This window comes from Macrotis lagotis, chromosome 7, assembly GCF_037893015.1.
Source record: "Macrotis lagotis isolate mMagLag1 chromosome 7, bilby.v1.9.chrom.fasta, whole genome shotgun sequence".
In the NCBI taxonomy this organism is placed as follows: Eukaryota; Metazoa; Chordata; class Mammalia; order Peramelemorphia; family Peramelidae; genus Macrotis; species Macrotis lagotis.
Window position 1 is genome coordinate 213,410,581 of NC_133664.1, and position 17,618 is coordinate 213,428,198.

The window sequence follows — 17,618 nt, forward strand, 5'->3', positions numbered from 1 at the left end:
AAACAAGGGACTTTCAGACTTTCCTATTGAGATGACCAGAGCTAAACAGAAAGTTTAATCTCCAAGTATAGGACTCTGATGAACCATAGAGGGAGTGGAAGAGAAGGACTATGAGGAATTTGATAATGTGGAACTGTTTGTATTCCTGCATGAGAAGAAGATATTGATGACTCATATGAACTTTCTCATTTATAAGAGCTGTTAGAAGGAGTATATATAGATAGGGCACAGGAAGGAGCGGAATATAATAGTATGATCTGGTAAAGGGATGGAATCAATGGGTGATGGAGGAAAGTACTGAGAGGAAGGAAAAGTAGATGAAGAAGCTGAGAGATTTCACATAAGAGTCAAGAAAAAACTTTTTCAATGAGTGGAGGGGAGGAGGCAAGGGGGAATGAGTGAGCCTTCATTCTCATCAGAAATGGCTCAGGGAGGAAATGACATACACACTTAATAGCGTGAGGAAATCTGTCTTGCCCTGGAGAAGGATGGGAGGAAAGGGATGGGATGAGGGGGGGGGATGAGGGGAGGGAAGGGGGAATAGGTGATAGAAGAGAGGGAAGATCGAAGGAGAGGGTACTCAGATTCAACACAATTTTGGACAAGGCCAGGATGAAAGGAGAGAGAGAAAAGAATAAATGAGTGTAGAGGTACAGCTAGTAATAGCAACTGAGGGAAAATTATTGAAACAACTTCTCTGGTGGATTTATGATGAAGAAAGCAACTCACCCCAGAGACAGAGCCATTGAAATCTGAACACAGACTGAAGTACAATTCTCTCTCTCTCTCTCTCGCTCTCTCTCTCTCTCTCTCTCTCTCTCTCTCCTTGAGGTTTCTTATCTTCTTGGGGAGGGAGGGGGGTTATGTTTATTCTTACATTTACTCTTATAACATTCAATTTACATCAATGTATGGCATGTAGAGACTGTCAGACAGCCTTCTGTGGGGGGTGGAGGGAAGGGAGGAGGGGGAAAAACTGTAGCATTCAGAGCCTTGCAAAAAATGATGGGTACATATTACTATTGTATATAACAAATAAAAATGTTAAAATGTTTTAAAAAATGCACATCTTTCCCTTTTGGCAGCAGTAAATCCCTATCTTTCTTGCTAACATAACTTTTGAAATCGCTGAATTATTTATTATTGATAAATTAATAATTAAGAGATATAGCTTATTTTTTTTTAGGTTTTTGCAAGGCAAATGGGGTTAAGTGGCTTGCCCAAGGCCACACAGCTAGGTAATTATTAAGTGTCTGAGACCTGATTTGAACTCAGGTACTCCTGACTCCAGGGCTGGTGCTTTATCCACTGCACCACCTAGCCTCCCCAATATAGCTTATTTTTAATCACTGGAATGAGTGGACGGGAGGGGGATGGGGTTAAATTCCTGGATTGATAAAATGGTTTTTCTGGTCGTAAGTAACAGATTTCTTAGCATTGGATTTTCTAGAAAAGTGAGTTCTGGAAATCCCCTCCTGTAAATCCAGCTAAATGTAAGCCTACCCTACACCTTTACCAAGAGTATAAAAGACTGGTATGTATGCTCTAATGAATCCCTGATCACTGAGGAGCTTTAGGATCTTAATTTATTGGTAATTGCTAGCTTTACCAAATGAATCAATTATACTTGGAAGTTTTGTTTCTTAGTTTTTTAAGGTGACAAACTAGAGACTATATGAGTTATGAAAATTCTATCTAGTACTTAACAGCTAAAGACCATTGTTCAAACCTTTCATCTCCCTAGAATAATAAATGTTCTCTTCTTCATTCTTTTATCCACAACTAAAAATGGTGTTTAGTAAGGTCCAAAATAAAAGTGAATTTACTCACATATTGCTCCCAAGTAGGGCTTCTACTGTCATTGACTTTATCATTTATTTCTATGAGTATCTGCATTGTGAATTATTATGATTATACATCCCATGTTCTGAGCATATAATAAACCAAGGATCAAATTATCTGTATTGGTAATTATAGCTGTACCTATCAAAGAATCCTTGAAAATTTCCCTCTAAGTAGACTTCTAAACTCTCTCTACTATGCCTTTCTTTAATTGCTGAATCTCTCATGGTGATTTAGAACTAAATTGTTCTTTCCTTTAACCTCCTTCTCTACTTAGGGATCAGTGGTTTCCTGCCCCTTAGTCTTTCTTTCCCTCTAGCTTAAATAATATTTTTTGTTCCTAAAATTCCTTCTGGGTCAAAGTTGTTTTTTTACATGAATTCTTTCATGTTCCCTCCCAAACCTTTAGCCAGACATTTTCCCCAGTATCAGTGACAGTTCAAAATCAAACATTTTATTTTCATTTAAATACATTTGTACAAACTAACTTTACTTTGCTTGTACTGCACTGCCTTCTAATCTCTGCTTGTCAGAATTCTTATCTTCAAGATCAAATTCAAGTGTCACCTGCTCTTTCAAGTCTTCCTTTATCTCTCCAGATGCTAATTGTTTTTTTTTAATTCTTAACCTTGAACCTATATATCTGCCACAGACTGTGGGTTCCCTCTGATCTTCTGTCTAGGATGACTACTATCTTTGGGGAGTAGAAATGATTGTTTTCGTTTCTTCCCTTGAGCCCAGTATAATAATTTGTCCTTAAGAGACCCATTAATACATGTTTAAATGTATAGAAAGATAAACATATCTAAATGTGCTTACTAAGTGTGAAACACTATGCAAAGTGTAGAAGTATTGCTGAGGTTAGCAGAAGCTAAGGGAGTAGTCACCATGAGAGTATAAACAGTAAGGCATAAAGGCACTAGTTTTTATCTGGAAGACCATGTTCTTCCAAAGCATTCTGGTCTCACAAAGGAAAACAAGCCAGCAAGTGATAAGCAATAAAGGAGGATATAAGGGCTCTAAGATTATTTGGGGGATCATGCTTCCTAAGAGTAGGTTAGCCTTCCAAAGGAAGATGACCAGTTAATCTGAGTGGAGGGAGAGCTTTTAAAGGGGCAGAAAGATGAGGTAATTAGGTGTACCTTGTTGGGGACAGTAACTCAAGAGAATAGAAATGAGGTAATTAAGGACATACAGTTGAGAGGCAGTTAATCAAATACTTAATCCTTTCAGTCTAGGATAGGGATCTTTTGTTGATAAGGGCTTGTCTTGTGCCTAGGGAGCAGAGATTTGTTGATTCTTTGCCAGGGAGGGGAAAGGAACATTGGGATGTTAATGTAAGGCCAGCTCAAAGGTTAACTATTTGACATGGTTAAAGCAGAGCCAACAGATTAGTTATAGAACATATTTCTCCATTCAATATTCTTAGGAATATAAACACAGCTACATAAGGATATAAATACTTGCCTTCCTATTATTAGGGATATAAACATAACTAAGTTTATCATTTTAACAATAACTAAGAAAACAACCGTTGATCAGGAAAATAGTTTATAAAAACTTAGTAAATTATATTTAACATAGTCAATTTCTGGAAAAGGACAGTTTGAAATGTCTATCTGCAGATAACTATAAACATTCAATTCAATACAGGGAATCCAAAACTCAAGCTTTGGGTGGACCAAAACAGTATCTAGTTGGTATCTAAGCATCCTGCAGTCATCTAGCTTCCTTGAAGGGACTCTGAGATCAACCAGATCTCTTTTGTAAGGTTAGGGTTAAAACAATTTTTAGACACATAAAGTTAGGTTAAACTATATCAATAAAATAATAAAAAAAAATTTCACCTTGGTGATTCAAATTGATAAAGATATCCATATACAGCTATCATATTTTCAGACCTTTTCCAACGAAGGGGTCCAACAAGATTGTAGGGGTAAAACGGAAGAAAAGCTCCTTCTTTAAATTTTAACTGGGATATAGGTCTCACTGAGATTGAAGATTTTAAACTAATCTTTCATGCCTTTGTTGGTTATATATTCCACAACAGAGCACATGCCAGATACGTTCTAGAACTGTTTGACTTCAGGAACATAATTATAACTGGTTTCTATCTGATTTATCTTCCAACTTGATGTTTTTAAAACTACCTCTGTTTTGAGATTAAATGAAGTCTGTTTATTGCTTCGCACATGCACACACACACACACACACACAACCAGGGCAGCTAGGTGGTTCAGTGCATAGAGCATTGACCTTGAAGTCAGGAGGACAGGAATTTGAATTCAGCTCAGACACTTGATACTTTCTAGCTATGTGACCTTAGGCAACTCACTTAACCCTGATTGCCTCCCATCTGGGGCCATCTCCAATTGTCCTGATTCCTATTTGGTCACTGGACCCAGATGGCTCCAGAGGAGAAAGTGAGGCTGGTGACTTAGCACAGCACTCCCTCATTCAAATCCAACTCCCTGATGCTGTGGCCTTCTTCGGAAATGAAGGACAAAAAAACACACAAATTATACAATTACAAACAAAGAACTTAAATCTTTTTTTTTTTTACTTAAAGCAATTAAAGAGACAGCTAGGTGGTGCAGTGGAGAGAGCACCAGCCCTTGCATCAGGAACTCAAGTTCAAAATCTGCCTCAGACACTTGACACTAGCTCTGTGACCTTTGGAAGTCTCTTAATCCTGATTACCTTGCAAAAAAAAATCAATTAAAAATATAAAATAAGGACTAGACTTGTGATTTCATTGGTATAGGGAACTGCTGAAGAAATTTCCTCTGATATATCTATATCTATATCCATATCTATATCATCTATATCTATATCTTATCTATATCTATATCTAATCTATATCTATATTGTAGATATATATATATATATATATATATATATATATATATATATATATATATATATATATGGATATGTCAGCATCTTGTCTTAGATTTGCTTGGAATATTGAGATATTAAGTGGCTATGCTTTTTAAGTGACCATGCCTGTGGAAAAAAATAGTCAACTTTGGTAGGTATGTAAAGAAAATTTCTGCATTTTAAAAACTTTGATTCCAGGCTTTTCTCTTGTATTTCAGAGTCAGATACTGAGATTCCACAGATACCTCAAACTGAGAACATATTCCTTTTGCTCAGTCATTCAGTTAATTAGGTGGTTTGTTCAATCACAGCCTAGCCCAAATGACATTACTCATGTTGACTACTTGAGATTTCATTATGGTATTGAAGTCTTGGGTTGAGCAGAGTGAAGAATTCATAAGACAATGACCCCAGAGTGATGAGGAACATACAGTTTATTTATGCGATAAATAAGGGACAAGGGAGCATCTATTTCATTCAAAGATCTTCCAAGGAATGAGATGAGTTCCCTGTTGGAACTCTCCTCTAGGAGGAAATATGGAATGACTTATTTAGGGCAGGATTTGTCACAGGACTAGCTCATTATGACCAAGTGCTTCAATTGAAAAAGAGGGCACAAAGATGATTAACTCATCAATTTAACTTTTTGTTAGCATAAAAATTTTTCCCTCTTCAATGGGAAATTGGAGGTAAACATTTGATTCTGACCTACCATATGTTTGAGAGTAATCTTTTCCTATCAGATGTATAGCCAAAAACTGTCTGAATCTTTAAAACTACTTAAGTAGATTTTTCATCTAGAGATGAAAAATTTTTTCATCTAGAGATGAAAAATATATTGGAAGTTGAGGGGGAAACTCACCAGGTATTGTTGGGAAATATTTCTCACTATATATTTGAAGCAAATATGACTTTGTAAAAATAGATATGCTATTAAGTGACAAAAAATAGAATTGAGGAGCTAATCAATGAGCTCCTGAAATGAGGGCACAATTGGAGCAGTTTTGATGATGATGTTTATTCTTGAAGAAGACCATGACATCAGGGAGGTAATGTCATGACAAGCACATAAATTGGATTTGAGTGAGGGGGTGCTTTGCTAAATAACCACTCTCACTTTCTCCTCTGGAGTTCAGTAATCAGATATGAATCAGGATAACTAGAGGTGACCCTGGATTTGAGGCAATCAGGATTGTATGACTTGCCCGATGTCACATAGTTTGTAAGTGTCAAGTATCTGAGGCTAGATTCTAACTTCTGTCCTCCTGACTTCAAGGCCAAACCAGTTAGTTGCCCTGGATCAGTTCTAGCTTAGGGTAAAAAAGATGCACCCCCAACATTCTCAGGATACTGAGGAAAGGGAAAATGTAATAGACCTGGCATTCCCAGTGGAGTCAGAGCGAATTCATGTTCCTGTTAAGAAATATTTATTTTTAATATTTTGTTTTGAAACTTAATAATAGTATTGCACACAGAAGCATTGTTTTAAAACAAAGGTTATTAAAATACTCTATGATAATGCTTCATTCAGGTACTAATCTGGAATTTTTGAAAGCTTAATCTTCTTTGGACTGAGGTTCACTTTGCACTAAGCAGAGAATATAAAACAAATTCGGAGAGAAAAAAATATTTTTAAGAACTTCACCAAAGTTTAGTTTTAGAGGAAGAAATCTAAGTTATCACTAATCATATAAAAACATGCACCAAAATCACTAATAACTAGAGAAAAGCATTTTAAAACAACTCTGAAGTATACATTAGATAAGCAAAAAGAAAAGAGAAATGACAAATGCTGGAGGGGATTTGGAAAAACAGGTATGTTAATGTACTATGTTTGAAATTGTTAACTGGTCTAGACATTCAGTAAGACAATTTGTAATGATGCCCCCAAAGGTATTAGATTTTTTATACCTTTGATTCAGCATTAACCAAATAGATCAGAGAAGAGGAAAAGAACCCATATGTAACAAAAAATATTTTTAAGCAGCATTTTTTTGTGATAGCAATGAATTGGAAACTGAGGAGGTAAGAAATTATAAAGGGGATGGCTTCAGAGAAACCTGGGAAGATGTGTACAAACAGGGCAATAAAGAGAACCAAGAGAACAAATTAAACAATGATAAATATATATATATATTTAATTAACTTCCTTCAATAATGGTTTGATTTGAAGTACATTTTTTTTCAACAGACAATAATTATTGGGACCAAAAAGTTCATAATGATTTTCATCAAAAGATTTGGGTGTCATTTGATTTCTACTGTTTAATATTACTTCAATGTGACTGAATTTTGCTGACTAAAGTAAAAAATGTAAGACAGAGTTTTAAAAGTTACATTTACTTCTTAGTATTTAATGACTTGGGTTCAAATCTGAAATTACTTGTATGAATTTAGGCAAATCACTTCAACTCCCCAAGCTTTGTTTTCCTAAGAAAAATTTATAACCTAAAGAGGTTGGCCTCTGAGCTCTCCTCCAACTCTAGATCTATCTGATTCTAGATAGATCTGTTTAGATCTAGCTCTAACTCTCATCATATCTGGCCACTTTCTAATTATACTTTTGTCTTTTAAAAATTGGAGATGGAAGAATTTATAGATAGTCCTAGTCTTCAATCAATTATTCATTAAGTACTGTTATGTGCCAGGGCATTCCTATCAGCCATTTCCCTTTCTCTCTCTGGGTTTAAATTTATTTATTTATTTTCACATTACTACAGTAGTCTTGATGTAAAAGTAAATATAATCCCCCCTACTCCCACACCCCTACAAAGATAGAGAAACCTCAAGAAAAAAAGTGAGAAAAAAAAGTATACTTCAGTCTATGTTCAGATACTAATCAGCTCTGTCTCTGGGATGATCAAATTCTTTATCATAAGTCCACTGGAGAAATTCCTTCAGTATTTTTCCCACAGTTGCTATTGTTAGCTGTGTTTTCCCCCATCCTATTCCTCCCCCAACCCCATTTATTCTGTTCTCTCTCTCTCTCTCTCTCTCTCTCTCTCTCTCCTTCACCCTGTCCCTCCTCAAAAGTGTGAATAATGATTAAAATATTACAAGGTTAATAACTTTGAAACTCCTAGGGTTTAACAATCAACCATCATTTGAAAGGACTCTTGTTGAAACATGTTTCCTCATACCATTTTCCTGATAGAGGTGAATGTCTAAGTACAAGACTGAAGCATTTTTGGACTTGGCCCATGTAGATATATATTTTACTTGATTTACTTGATTCTACATATTTGTAATATGGATTGTTTTTCTTCCTTTCTCAGTAATGGTGGGAAGGAGAGAAAGAGGGTGGCTATTTTGCTTGAAAAAAAATTTAAAAATAAAAAAAAGAGTGGAGAAGAAAGGTTTGCAGAGGTCATCTAATCAAATTATTACAGAATTTTACAGAAGAAACGGTGATCAGAAGAGGCTAAATGTCTTGTCAAAGGATCAGTAATTTATAAGGCTGCGATTCAGAATCTATGTTGGTTTCTAACATCCAGGACTATCTCCAGTTCTCCTGATGCATATCTGGGGACCCAGATGGCTGGAGGAGAAAGTGAGGCTGGTGACTTAGCTTCACTCGGATTCAATTCATGAGCTTGTCCTGCTATCACTTCCCCGGAAGTCAAGGTCTTCTGGGAGAACAGAGCACAAACATCATCCATAACAAATCCCATTGTATCAAAGCTCTTTGGGGAGGGCAGATTCATTTGCTTTCCTGGAGGTCTTTAACATAACTGATAAGAAACTTGTGTCTGACATCCGGCTCCTCTGCCCTATCCTGAATTGCCCCGCCTCATCTGAGAGTGGAATGTATGAGGACCCCACTTTCTGATAGTGGAATGCTTGAGGACCCAGTTTCAAGCTGTATCTTTGGGGGGTTTGGTTCTATAGCCACACACCCCCTCCCCAACACCTGCGTAATTTTAATAAATATCTGTCAACCTAATTCTGCCTTACTCTTTCTTAAGACCAACCTCTGAAGCCAACGTTTGTCTCTTATTAGGGAAATTTCTGAAGATTAACATAAACTTAATTGAGTTATAATAATTATTTTTAAGACCAAACACAAAAATCTCCGTTTTTCCCCCCCTTAGGGAGCCTTCAAAGCCTGGGCTTGGACTACAATTACCAGGAAGCTTCACGAGAGCAGGGACTTTTCGTGGCCCCGCCCCTTTCCCCAACTGCTCCCGCCCCCTAGATTGGATGTGGCTGACGTCAGCCGAGGCCCCGCGATGGGCGGGGCGGAGTGGCAGGGCTGGGCGGGGCCGCTTCTGGGAGCCGAGGGCCCGGCTCCGAGTCCCGGGCCCGGCTCCGTCCCCGGCCCGGCTCCGAGTCCCCGGGCCCGGCTCCGTCCCCGGCCCGGCTCCGAGTCCCCGGCCCGGCTCCGTCCCCGGCCCGGCTCCGAGTCCCCGGGCCCGGCTCCGGCTCCGAGTCCCCGGGCCCGGCTCCGGCTCCGAGTCCCCGGGCCCGGCTCCGGCCCCGGCCCCGGCTCCGGCTCCGAGTCCCCGGGCCCGGCTCCGTCCCCGGCCCGGCTCCGGCTCCGAGTCCCCGGGCCCGGCTCCGGCCCCGGCCCCGGCTCCGGCTCCGAGTCCCCGGGCCTGGCGCGCCCTCCTTAGGCCGCCATGCCTCATTCCCGGCGGGTCAGTCAGCTCCTGGACCTGTGAGTGCCCCGCCCCTGCCCCTTCTCTGCGTCTCTCCTGCCAGGCCCGGCTGCCGGAGCTCCTCGTCCGGGCCGGCCTTTCCCCCTGCCCAGAGCCCAGTCCCAGCCAGTCGCCGCCCAGGCCTCCTGCTTCGCGTCCTGCGCCCCGGGGCCTCTCCTCAGGTGGCCGCGGGCACGGGCCGCCTTTCCTTCTGTGTCTGTTTCTGTCTTTCAGGGATTGGGCCGCGGTGCTGGGGTAAAGGGGGCCCGAGCCTCTCCGGGGAGGCGTGGGCAGACGGGGCACAAGCCGTCCCGGAGGGCCTGCGCCCCAGCGTTTCGGTCCTTCTCCTACCCAGCAAGCATTTATTAGTCTCCCGATAAGGTGCCTGGCGCCGGGCTCAGCCGCAACACCGGGCCCGGGTCGCCTTTCCAAAGGTTTTGAGGCTCTCAAAAATGAATGAATGAATGAATGAATGAAGCATTTACTAATAGTAGCTGGTATTTATATCACTTTAAGGTTTGAAAAAACAATTTACAAATATTGTCTAATCTGATAAAATTACCCTGGGAGGTAATCTTACAGCATACAGCTAATAAAGTGAGGCTGTTTTTGAATTAGGTTCTCAGGTCCTTGGCTCTATCCACTGACCACTTAGCTCAGCATAAATTATTAATCGGTCGACTATAAAAACAAATATCCTAAATGCTGCGGATTCGAATAAAAAATCAAAGAGTTTATATTCTGATGGAGTGAGACTAAAAAGATAGGTTCCAGGTGCAAAAAAATACCCATGGACACTAGAGGGCTGCAACAAAGCAGATGCTAATAAATGTAAATTGTTAAGTTTTAGTGTGTAGCTGCTTCTAGACCAATGGGAGTTTTCTTAGCAAAGAACCTAGAGTAGTTTGTCATTTCCTTTTCCAGCTCATTTTCTTTATGAGTAAACTGAAGTAAATAGGGTTAAATGACTTGCCTAAAGTCATACAGCGTGATTGGTTTGATTTTTTTTGATGGATGGAGAGAGATGGTCTCTTCCCCCCCCTTTTTTTTAGGTTGTATATGTGCAGTCGTGTTTAACATATTGCTTTATTATTGTCAAAGTAGAATCAGAACTAAAGGGGGGGGAACCATGATAAAGAAACATAAATAAGTTTAGTATATATATTTTGGTTTGCATTCAGATAACTAGTTTTTTTCTCTGTGGATAGCATTTTCTATTGCAACTCCTTAGACTTGTCCTTTAGAATTTGAATTCACATCTTCGCAATTGCAAACCCAGTGCTCAATGAAGAAGAGATAAAATTTGCATTTTTATCTTGAAGAATCATGATGCTGAATATATATATATATATATATATATATATATATATATATATATATACAGATGATCTGAGTTTCTGAAAAGCATAATTTGTCCCTGAGGACTTAAAGTGAAACACTTTAAGTTTTTTTTACCTTGGTAGAAACAGAGCTTATGCTCAGCTGGCATAGAGTTAGAAAGGGATGAGACTCTCATTTTTCGAATAAGAAAATTGGTTAAGTAATTTGTTGTTTATCTTTGTGCTTTAAGAGAACAAAAATGAGATCACTATGTCAGGCCCATTGTATAGTGAATCTGATTCTGCCTGTTCAGACCAATACAAGTTTAGAAGGTTCTAACCACAAATCAGGTACAGATAGATAATCCATTTTTAAGCATTTGGAGAGGAGATATTTCTAAATTTGTGTATCTCCTGTTTCTTTTGAGCTACTGCAATTTAAATTTGCTCATAAAGTACAGTGCCTTCTTTGGACAGTTCTGTGCCAGTGAATCCTATGTATCATGGATTGATTCCAAAGTTCTTCAGAGAAACCTTGAGATGTCCTTTTATCACTTCTTCAGACCTCCATGTGAGTGCTTGCCTCGTGTGAATTTTCTGTAAAATGGTCTTGGCAACTCAATTTCAGAAAGGACCTCAGGGTCAGGTATCTTATCTTGCAACATGATCTTTAGAAACTTTTTGAGACAATTCAAATAGAAGCAATTCAGTTTGGCTTTGGTAAACTGACCAAGTTTCACAAGCATACATAAATGAGGTCAGCACAATAGCACTCTAGAATTTTAGTAGGCAGTCTAACCTTTTCTCTCTCTCATTTTCTTTGGGAGTCTCCCAATTTCTTTTGGGAGCACCAGTCTTATCTATGTGTACATCCCTGAAAGGTAGGTGAATTTAACCATAGCATTCAATATTTCTTCTTTTGCTGAAACCAGTGATGCTGGCTGGTACCTAAGAATTTCTTTCTTTCTCTTTCTTTCTTTCTTTCTTTCTTTCTTTCTTTCTTTCTTTCTTTTTCTTCTTCTTCCTTCCTTCCTTTCTTTCTTTTTTTTTTTGGAAACATCTTTAAAATCCTAAGGGATAACCTTTTGCAGACTAACCCAGAAAATTTCAGTTAGTTTTGTGTGAGCAGTGGACTCTGTGTTATGTAACACTTACCATGTGTATGTATACTTGAATAGATTCAACATGCATAGGAAAATTCCTGATGAAGTCCTCTCAGGGTTAAGAAATGGTTAAGGCAAGAAAACCTTGCATTCCAGGGGACCCAGGATGTCCTGCTTTTGCATTAAGACTGTTTTGCTAACTTAGGCACTGACTATGAGAATCCTACTTTTTCTAGTCAAAATAATTAATGAAGGTCATCAGGACCTCTAAACTAAGACGGTCTGGTAACAGGTCACCCCACCATCTGGTGAGATACATGTTTTGAAAATATTACATTCCTTTCTTTGTGTCTGTTGCTTAAGTAGATTTCTCTGAATAGACTGTATCCCCTGAAACCCGGCCAATGAGCTATAGAGGAAAAGGGGTTAGGGTGGGGAAATGCAGTTAAAAATCTTTATAGACCAAACTTTCTGTGCTTTCAGCATGGCTCCCTCTCTAAGACACTATTTTGGTGTGTTTGTGAGTTTGTCACCCCTTTCCTTTGCTCAGACCAGTCTGAAAATTTTATTTAGCGTATTTTTATCACACACAAGCACCAGGCACTTTGCCACGTGAGAGGAACCTTATGGCATTCAAAACCTCTTCTTTAGTTGAAAATTCAGAAAGAGAGGGACTGATTTCAATCTGAAATATATGGTTATTGGCTTCAGCATTGATGATGGTCTGTTGAGAACACTGGGCTCATCATCTCCTTATCATTAGTCAATGTGATAACTAATCATTATCATTGGGCATCATAAAAACACTGTTGTTATTAGCATAAAACTGAATTTCATCTACTTTTTCACTGATTCAAGAATCCTGCATCACTTTAAGCTTTGGTTGCACTTTTGTCAACTTCTTAGAGATGAATGGACTATCCTGTTGATAAATTCTATGGAGTTCTTATTTACCATTTAGCAGCTTCTGAAATTTCCTATCATTTTCACCAAACCAGTTTTGATATTTATGGCTGTTCTGACCCAGATGAGTAAATGCAGTTCTGTACACCAAATCACTGAAAGGACGCCTTACTGTTGCCAACCATGTGTTGCACAGCTTTCTCTCCAAGTTAGCATTGAACCGTTAACACTTGGAAAATGCTCTAATCCGATGATATTAAGGCTTCTTGTAGTCATCATGCTTTGGGGCCACCACTTTTATTGAATCTTAATATTTAGGTAGGAGAGGATCCATCTATGAACAGTTTAGTACTTACACCACATATTAGTTGGTTTTTTTGGGGGTGGTCTGCAAGACAGTGGGGTTAAGTGACTTGCCCAAGGCCACACAGCTAGGTAATTATTAAGTGTCTGAGGTCAAATTTGAACTCAGGTACTCCTGACTCCAGGGCCCGTGCTCTATTCATTGCGCCACCTAGCTGCCCCACCACATGTCAGTTTTACCACTCTCACATCTTGTCTGTCCTTTTCCTTACAATGATATAGTCTGTTAAATGTCAATTTTTGCTGCAAGGGTGCATTCATGAGGTTTTATTACATTTAGGGAAACAGAAGTTGATTTCAGTGATGAGGTCATGATATGCCAAGATCTTCAGTAGTAAGTGACCAGATTGCTATTTCCAACTCCATTCCCTCAAGGATTCTTTGCCATATCTAGTAGTCTGTGCCTACCCTTGCATTGAAGTTCCTAAAATTATAAGCTTATTCTCTTTCAGTATATTGATGTTGAGGGTCTCCTGGGCTTCATAAAATTTTTCTTTGACTTTATCAGATGGGAGTATATGATCAATGGTGGTGGTTTTGTGCTTTTCTGTAAGTGGCAATTACATTGTATGACCCTTCTGTTCATTCCTTTGGTAGGCATACAAACTTGTTGAGTTAGATTATTTTTGATTGCAAGACCTATATCAACTTTATGATATTCCCCTTCTCTGTGGTCACTTCAGAAAAAGTATATATCCAGCTCTTACTTGGATAAGCTGGACTTCACTTACTACTTTTATTTCACTCAAGGCTTCTATTTGGATACATTTACCTGCCAAGTTCTCTTCTTATTTATTTAGTTGGTTATTTTTTCCAGTTATATGTAGAGATGATTATCAACATTCATTTTTTCCTTTTTTATTGATATTTTATTTTTCCAACTACATGTTATAAAAGTTTTCCAGCATTCATCCACATGTATGTTTTTAAATTACATAATTTCCTTCTACTCTCCCTTCCCACTCCCCTCCCCTCAGTGATGGTCAGGTAAATATTGTATACACCCATTTGTGTTTAATATATTTACTGATGGGGCAGCTAGGTGACACTGTAGCTAAAGCACCAGCCCTGGAGTCAGGAGTACCTGGGTTCAAATCCGACCTCAGACACTTAGTAATTACCTAGCTGTGTGGCCTTGGGCAATCCACTTAACCCCATTTGCCTTGCAAAAACTGTGTGTGTGTGTGTGTGTGTGTGTGTGTGTGTTTGTGTGTGTGTGTATATATATATATATATTTACTGATTAGTCATTTTTGGTGTGAGGAATTAGGATCATGGTAAAAGAAAGAAAACCATGAGACAGAAAAGAAATACATAAGAGAAAGTTTTAAAAAGTAAGTGTAGTATTTATTCAGATTCTGTAGGGTTTTTTTGGTTTTGTTTTGCTTTGTTTTGTTTTTCTTCCACTGGATAAGGATAGCATTGCCTACAGTTGGTCTCTAAGGATTGTCTTGAACTCTCTGCTGAGAGGAGCTGTATCCATCAGGTTGATCAATTCACCATATTGTTAATGTGTACAATTTTCTCTTGGTTCTGCTCCCTTTGCTCAGCATCATCAATATTCATTTTTTAATGTTTTCTCCCTCTCACTCTTCCCTCCTCTTACCCCCCAGTATTGGTTATACATCTACAGTCATGTTACACATATTTCCATATTGGGCATACTGTGAAAGAAGAATCACAACAAAAAGGAAAAAAACTACGAGAAGGAAAAGGCAAAAAACAAAATTTAAAAATGAAGATAGTATGCTTTCATCTGCATTCAGATTTCATAATTCTTTCTTTGGATGTAGATGTCATGTTCCATTGCAGGTCTTTTAGAATTTCTTTGATCACTGTATTTTTTTTTTGGTAATGCAATGGGGTCAAGTGACTTGCCCAAGCTAGGTAATTATTAAGTGTCTGAGGTCGGATTTGAACTCAGATACTCCAAGGCCAGTGCTCTATCTACCATGTCACCTAGCTGCCCAAATCAGTGTATTGTTAAGTGTTAACTCCATCATAGTTGATCATTATCCAATGTTGCTGTTAAGGTGTATAATGTTCACCTGGTTTTGTGCACTTATGTGAAGTCTTTACATGTTTTTCAGAAATCTGTCTGTTGAGTTCTTTCACAGTAAGAGCTGTTCATCTTTCAGGTCTACTGGATTTTGTGTTATTCATAAGTGTACATATATTCTCCATACTGAGTACTTTTGTGAAAATTTTTGCATATTTTTTTTGTGTTTCATTTGCAGGTTGGGATTGCTGCCTGTCATGGTAAATAGGCCAGGGTTGGATAAAACAGAAAATTTTTAGAGTACCTTTTCTAACTTCTTCACACTAGAAGTTCACACAGTAAGTACCAAGTGTCTGAGCCTGAAGTTGAATTCAGTTCCTCACGACTCCAGGATCAGTGCTCCATCTGCTGTGACACTTAGATGCCCTCCATAGTTATTTTAAATGAAATTTCTTTTGCTGATGGACTTTGTCCTTAATGAAAGTCTCTCAGACACCCAGGAGGCTACCAAATTCTACTGCTGCTTTCAGTGAGAAGATGGCTATGGCCTGGGCCATCTGTGTACAGGGCTGTGACTGAGTTCCCAGTGTATCCATACCTGCTGTTTCATCACTTGCCTATTACCACAGGTCTTTGAGATAGGTAAAAAATGGTAAAATGATATAGGTGATGTCTTTTGCTTCATAAATAAATTGGATTTACAGGAGGCAGAGTTGCACAAAGTCATTGGCCTCATTCTTTCCTCAAAGTCATCAAAGTTCAGTGACAAGAAAAAGTCAAGCTAACTTTTTAAAAAGTTTTATTTATTTATTTATTTTCATCCATTTGTACATGCATATTTCCAAATTACAAAATTTCCCTCCACCCTCCCTTCCTACACCCCTCCCCTCAGCAGGGAATAGTGAGGTTAGCATTTTACATACATATTTACAAATTAGTAATTTCTGGTATGAGGTATTAGGATTAAGGGAAAGAGATAGATAAAAGACAACTTTTATAAAGTGTTCATTAGATTGGAAGGATTGTTTGTTTTTTCTGTGTGTTTTGTTTTGTTTTGTCTTTCTTCCTCTGGTTAGGGATAATATGGTGCATAACCAGTCAAATACAGTTGTCCTAGCTCCCTGGACTATTGAGAGGAGTTCCTTCCATCAAGGTTGTTCATCTCATAATGTTGTTGATGTGTACATTGTTCTCTTGGCTCTGCTCCTTTCACTCAGCATCAGATCCCGTAAATCATTCCATGCTTCTCTAGAGTCCAACCATTTATGGTTTCTTATAGAACAGTAATATTCCATAGTATTCATGACCCATAACTTGTTTAGCCATTTCCCCAATTGATGAGCATCCCCTCAATTTCCAGTTCTTTGCTACTACAAAGAGAGTTGCTATGAATATTTTGGAACATGGAGGACTTTTCCACTTTTTTACAATTTCTTCTGAACTTAGAATTGGAATTTCTGGGTCAAAGGGTATGAACAGTTTTATTGCTCTTTGGGCATAGTTCCATATTGCTCTCCAGAAAGGTTGGATCCATTCACAACTCCTCCAGCAATGCATCAATGTCCCAATCCTCCCACAACCTCTCCAATATTAATCATCTTCCCTTTTTCTCATTGAATGCAATATTCCCTCTTAAGAGTTAATATTCCTAGTGAGGTGCTCTCAGGGTTAAAGTCATTAAAACAAAGACAGACTTATTCTTAGACTATTCTTAGAAGAAAGAGGGAGAGAGACCTTGCATTCCAAGCCAGGGACCCTCCCAATTCTGTTGGGGGGGGGGGGCAGTGGACTATTTCCAGAGAGACCTTGAATTTTCAGTTAGTCACCTGTTTGATGATAAAAAACTATCTTAACTGGATGAACAGTAGACTGTTCCCATGAGAAAATCCTTGCATTCCAACGAAGCTCATAAGACTCCTCTTGTTTGATGATAAGTAGACTGTTCTTGGACCTTGAAAATTACTTCAGTAAGATATTTATAATCCTGAAGGTTATTCTCACTATCTGGATGGTGAGGTAATATTTTATGAAAATCTATCATGGGATAGATTTTCACAAGTAGAATATTACTCTGAAGACTAACCAATGAGTCAACAGAAAGGGGGCAATAGGAAGGATGAGAGGATCGCATTAGACCATATAATCTTGCTTGACTGTCAATTTGGGGCAGCTCCTTGATCTTCACTACCTTTATGAGGCTTGAAAGCCAAAATAAACTTTTTTTTTTAAGGTTTTTGCAAGGCAGATGGGGTTAAGTGGCTTGCCCAAGGCCACACAGCTAGGTAATTATTAAGTGTCTGAGACCGGATTTGAACCCAGGTACTCCTGACTCCAGGGCCGGTGCTTTATCCACTACGCCACCTAGCCACCCCAAAACTTTTTTTTTTTTGTTCAGAGTAGTCTGTATATTTTTTTAAGTGGATTTTTATCCCACACATCATTTGGGCTAATCTAATAGGTGTGATGTTTTAATTTGCATTTCTTTAATCAATAGTGATTTGGAGCATTGTTTCATATGATTGTATATAGCTTTAAATTCTTCATTTGAAAACTGTCTGTTCATATCCTTTGA

General features: G+C 38.6%; 1 protein-coding gene across 14 annotated transcripts in view; it reads left to right on the forward strand.

The window, feature by feature from the left end:
- The first annotated feature begins 9,259 nt into the window (after positions 1-9,259).
- AMN1 (antagonist of mitotic exit network 1 homolog) overlaps positions 9,260-17,618 on the forward strand; it is a 75,298-nt gene continuing 66,939 nt past the window's right edge. For 3 of the 14 annotated variants that reach the window (XM_074194770.1, XM_074194776.1, XM_074194777.1), the window contains exon 1: positions 10,756-15,384. Coding sequence is in view for 1 of the 14 variants with exons in the window: in XM_074194772.1 (XP_074050873.1) it covers positions 9,342-9,379 (38 nt within the window). In the remaining 13 variants the exon portion in view is untranslated. Of the gene's footprint in view, positions 9,380-10,753; positions 15,385-17,618 lie in introns of those variants that run through there. The other 11 variants (XM_074194784.1, XM_074194780.1, XM_074194781.1 and 8 more) reach the window with 8 other exon arrangements.